The following is a 5277-nucleotide window of genomic DNA, read 5'->3' on the forward strand; positions in this document are numbered from 1 at the left end:
GTGTGTGAATTGTGAATAATGAATAATAAATGAATTTAGGCTACAATGAATGAGATAAAGGTACAAAAAAAAAGTTTTGCCCTTGAATTGGGTTAAAAAAACAAAAACACATTTTGTCCCAAAATAAGGTGGCAATTACCATTGTCATACTATGTCAATCGAACTATTTGGCAATACCGAACTTAAGTATACCAAAAATTTGGTACAATAATAGTAATAAATTTTGTCATACCGAAGATTTGATACGAGAATTTTGATACGATAACCATACCAAACCCATCCTTAGAAGTACTAAAAAGCAACTGATGTATAACTGTATCACTAGATAATTTCTCCCATTAGTGTAAAATGTGAAAATTAAAAATTTGTGGCACATTTTACAAATCACTTCAAATGTCGAGGGTGTGAGATGTAATTAGCCATTTTATTTATATAACCGCACAAAACCCTAAACCCTGACTAGGTCGCTCTAATCTCATATAGCTCACACCACCCGAATCCCCGAAGGAATTGAGAAGGAGAGGGAGAGGAAGATGAATCACATAGCAGCAATGGAAGAGCAACTGGTATCGGAGAGAATAAAGCAAAAGCTAAACGAAGTAAATGTCGCTGCCCAGACCCAACTCTCCACCATCCAAGACCATGTCAATTTCACCCTTCAGGTATAGATGCATCTTCCGGTGTTTGATTCTTTTGCTTTTTTTTTTTTTTTTTTTTGGAGTTTTTGGTTGATCTTGTGATATATTTTTGTGTGTATTTGTAAAGGTTTCATATAATATACATATGTGTGTGTGTGTGTGATTGATGGGTATGGATTTCACAGAATTACTGCATTGTCGGCTGCTTGGTTTTGAGAAAATTTTGTAAAATATGAAAAATATGATTATGGTATTGTTACTGGGCTCTGTTTGGTTGCTCAGAAAATGCAAAGGGAAAATTAAGTCAAAGAAGTTAGCTACTTTGATAATTGATGCTAGAGAAAACAGTCATTTAATTCAAGTGTGCAGTTATTGTTCGGGGCTTAGTTTTTTTATTCGTTTATAATTTTTGTAGATTTTATTTTTTGAATTTGCATACCAGATATAAAGCCAATAATTGATTTTTTTTTTTTTTTTTTTTTAAGATTATAATTTACTTGTTGATTGATATGGTTTTGAAGCCTGGGATGCAATGCAAACTTGGTGATTCTCCTTACTTATATATCACTTTATGTAGTAATTTTTCAGCTAAAATTTTGATGACGACCTTTTGCAGCAAGCGTACTTCAAGTGTGCGCACGAGTGTTTTGATAGGAGACGAAGTCAGCAAGACATAAGCAATTGTGTCGAAAATTGCAGTGTTCCTGTTGTCAGAGCTCAAGAGGGAGTTGAGAATGAGATGGCCAAGTTTCAAGTAAGTTCTTCTTGCTTTTCCCATGTCTCTTTCGGTGGTTAAAATTCCTTATGTGTTCCCCCTTTTCTAGTTGAACTGTCAGATGTTTTGTGTGATGAAGATTGAAAACAAAAGCTAGTGTAGTGCCATTTGCCCGAGTTACACATAAAACCCAAGAAGGCACTAGACCACTTTACTGTGTAACTCACCCCTTGCTTCTCCCACCATCACAAGTGCTTCTCCTCCATGGAAATCGCTTACAGAATTGAAAATCGAAATGGCTCACACCAAGCCGCAAGAGCTTTTCTGCATAGAAATTGCTCAGGCCAAACCACAAGAGCTTGTCCCACTCACAAGATTTGTTTTCTTTTCTTTCTAATAAATGGGTTTCACCATTTCCATGACCAAAAGAATATAAATTAACTACGCTAACCTCTTCGGGTTGTTCTCAGCCTAATAAGAAAACCCAGTATGGTGTGTTTTTATGATATATGTATTTTACTGATTTTACTTTTGAAGACGGAGTTACGATTTTGTTTCTCCTATTTTATGAGCTTTTGGTTCTTGGAGGAGATTCTACTTTGTGAGCTAGATGCTTTTCTGCTATGATCTGTGAAACCAATGTTAATCTGGTAGACTCTGGAAGCACAAGGAGGAAGCTCTTGTGGTGATTGTCTGCTGTTTCTTGGGTTTTGTAAATGGGGTCCAAATTAGGCGTATGACCATTAGTTTTTATCTTAACTCATCAACACACAAGGCATCTAATGGTTCAAATTATCCTAATTGAATCCGAAAGGCATACCCTCCTCCATTGACCTGTACATATATAATGTGTGTGTGACTTTGTGTGGCCACACACGTCGGTCCTATGGTTTGATTTCTTGATCCAGTGAGATGATATCTTGTTTGATACAGACATATATATGTGTGTGTGTGTGTGTGTGTGTGTGTATATATATTTAGATGCAACCCCATCTGTATGTTCTCACTGTATCTCTCAACCCTCCTGATGTAATTCAATAAGGGGATGTCCCCATAAGTTAACAGTCAATGTACTATGTTTCCATCTTTGCTTCCGTAAGCTCTAAAACCTTATCAATTACTGGGATGCAAAATGTCGAAGTTACCTTGGAAGTCCAACGTAGTGTGTTAAAAAATGTTAAAAGCTTACCGTGTGTGCAACTGAATAACATGTTTCAATTACTCAATTTCAGGATTTTTAAGGTTTTTGTAGGTCCACATTGTCCATTCATGAGAACTTTATATAAACAGTCGGAGGATTCTTTTTGTGGTTATCGGCTTCCAGAGCTATGTTTCTTCCCTTATAACTAACTCTTCAAGGTGATAATAGTTTTTTCGAAGGCTCGTTTCTATCCTAATAACATTGTTTGAAACCATAATGTGGTACGGCCCCATGATTCACATGGAAAGATGGTTACTAAATTTCTAATACACTACAAAGTTGCAGGCTTTAACTTAGTTGAGGAGTTAACAACAAAATAAGGAACCAAGTGGCTTGTAGAAACCATTGCTATCTTGTAACGCTTAGAAGTACAGAAAAGCTACCAACTCAGCCTTTCACATCTAAAACAGAAATGAGAAGAGGGCCAAGATAATATGCAAATATAAATTATAAGAGTCTCCAAGATTTTGGCTTGAATATAAGTTGATGCTTCTTTGACCACTATTAGAAGTTGTGTCATAAGCAAGAATTCTATAAGAATGAGATAGCCTTGCCAGTTTGCCTCTGCTTCCTTTAGGTTGATATTTAAGTTGTACTGTGAAACACACTCATGGATATGACGGAAGGTAACAGTGCATTTATGACAATGAAGAAAACAAGCACATTAACAGTAGTTCACTTACGATGTATGCTTCTTCGGATAGAGTAAGATGTTGACCACGGTTGTTTCAGTGGCAATCAACTTGTGGATTTGAATGTTCATTTCTGACGTAAAACGAGTATTAGGGTGGTAACAGCAATAGCTGTGGCAGTTATTGATGCAAGGGGAGTATGCAGTGTTTGGTTCTGATAGTGATAGTAGCATAGGTAGATATTATTAGTAATGTTTCTTAATTGAGGACATAATTGTGATTTGCTGTAACATCCACTTGTAAGCAGAGTTTTTTTTCGTTCAGATGCATGTCAAGTTTGTTGTATGACTATGCGTGCGAAAGAGCTCTTTATGTTTAAACTTGTGTTTTTTGTATGCATAGCGAATATGTTTTCAGGCTGTCATCTAGCAAACTACTTATGAAAATTCTTGTACCGAATGCAGGAGAGGTTAAGTAGGGCACTGATGGTCTGTCAGGACAAGTTCGAGGCAGCTAAGCAACAAAGGGTCACAACCAATTCACTCAACAATTTGGAGTCATGTGTTGAACAGGCAACCCAAGATAGCATACAGACGCTGCCACATCTTGCTGAAAGACTGAAGGCTTCCTTCGGGATCAACCATTAAGTCGAAGGAGTCGTGATAATTGTTTTTCTAAAGTACCCCTCTATTATTCCATTAACTTACCTACTAAGCCCGTGATAATCGATAAATGTCGAATTTCTTTATGCTGGAAGGCAAAGTAACTGTCCTGTACTTTCTGCCATAAGTGCTAAATTATCGGTTAGCAATTGACGTTTTTGTAACGATGAGGAAATGATTTGGTGGAACTCAAGAGGCATATGAATCTGCAAAAAATAATTGGCTGGAATTTCCCATCCACTGTGAAGTATACAAAATTATTGTGATCCAATGCACAACACCGACATGCTTGTGATATATACCGTCTGCACCCTTAGTACAACGCATGCACAAATCTTTTGTGTAAGTCGTTGCAACTTGCAAGGGAAAGGACCCTATAAGGCTATAACCAGTGACGGATCCCCAAAATATTATTGGGGGAGGGGGCGGTCGGTAAGAACAGCGTAGGGCGCAAAGTTTTGTGGACGAAATGACGTGCAAATTGACATTTCATCGACTTGGTAGGCTTGAGGTCATTTGTCAAGTCATATTGCAGATCTGTCGACATATGTCAACGACTTTCGAGCGAGCATATTGATAGGCATCAATAGCTTTTGAGCAAGCATGCCGGCATATGCCAAAGAGTGAGTCTATCGACATATGCCCATAGCAACGCATACAAAGGCATGAAGCTAGCAACTATCATGCCCAGTGCCCATGGAAGCAATTCATCGAGCAGTTGGAGAGCATCTCAGATTTCCCGAGGGTATTGCCCAACTCTTCCATGGAAGATTTTTGAGCTTTTGGGGGCCGAGGGAGTCAGCTAACCCACCTTACCCCAAAGTGGATCCGTCCCTGCCTGTAACACCATGCTGGTATGCTAAATAGAAAGAAAAAAAATTATGATAAAAGCATAAGAAACAATACACAAATTAATGTATAATCTTGGTGAAGAACATTGCATATTCATTTGAAAAATGAATGGAAGGCTGCAATGGTGTCTTCCAGCAGCAATAATGTTCCATTAGTTACTAAATAGTCAGGATTCAGAACAGATTCTGTTAACCATGAATTATAACTAATAATTAACCACCATTAATTATTGCTACTTGTATGTTGTATTCTTTAGTGCTTAACCAAGTGCAGTTGCATTATAAGATCGATGCAACCCATCTGCTTTGTGGGACAAGGTTTTGTATTCCTTGGTCTAAAAAGATTTTCTCAGTTGCCAAACACAGTTCAATAAACGATGCAATAACAACCAGTTAAGTAAATAAATCTGTGAAAAAAAACTGAAAACAGATCATAGATCATGTAAGAATTATGGGTTATTTCTGCAAAGTGCTAACAAAGAAGGATCAGTCGATCATCAACCGATCAAATCAGCAGAAAAAGTTTAATAAACCGAAAGGAAATAAAGAAAGCAGGATTGAATAACTATATAATTATA

At 37.3% G+C, this 5277-nt stretch overlaps 1 protein-coding gene across 1 annotated transcript; it reads left to right on the forward strand.

Annotated features, from left to right (window-relative positions):
- Nucleotides 1-473: 473 nt before the first annotated feature.
- On the forward strand, nt 474-4092 carry LOC137723105 (uncharacterized). Its single transcript, XM_068462265.1, has 3 exons — nt 474-662; nt 1255-1392; nt 3651-4092. The coding sequence occupies exons 1-3, from the start codon at nt 534-536 to the stop codon at nt 3831-3833; spliced, it is 450 nt and encodes a 149-aa protein (XP_068318366.1). The 5' UTR covers nt 474-533; the 3' UTR covers nt 3834-4092.
- The last annotated feature ends 1185 nt before the right edge of the window (nt 4093-5277 follow it).

This window comes from Pyrus communis, chromosome 17 (genome assembly GCF_963583255.1).
Source record: "Pyrus communis chromosome 17, drPyrComm1.1, whole genome shotgun sequence".
NCBI classification, from domain to species: domain Eukaryota; kingdom Viridiplantae; phylum Streptophyta; class Magnoliopsida; order Rosales; family Rosaceae; genus Pyrus; species Pyrus communis.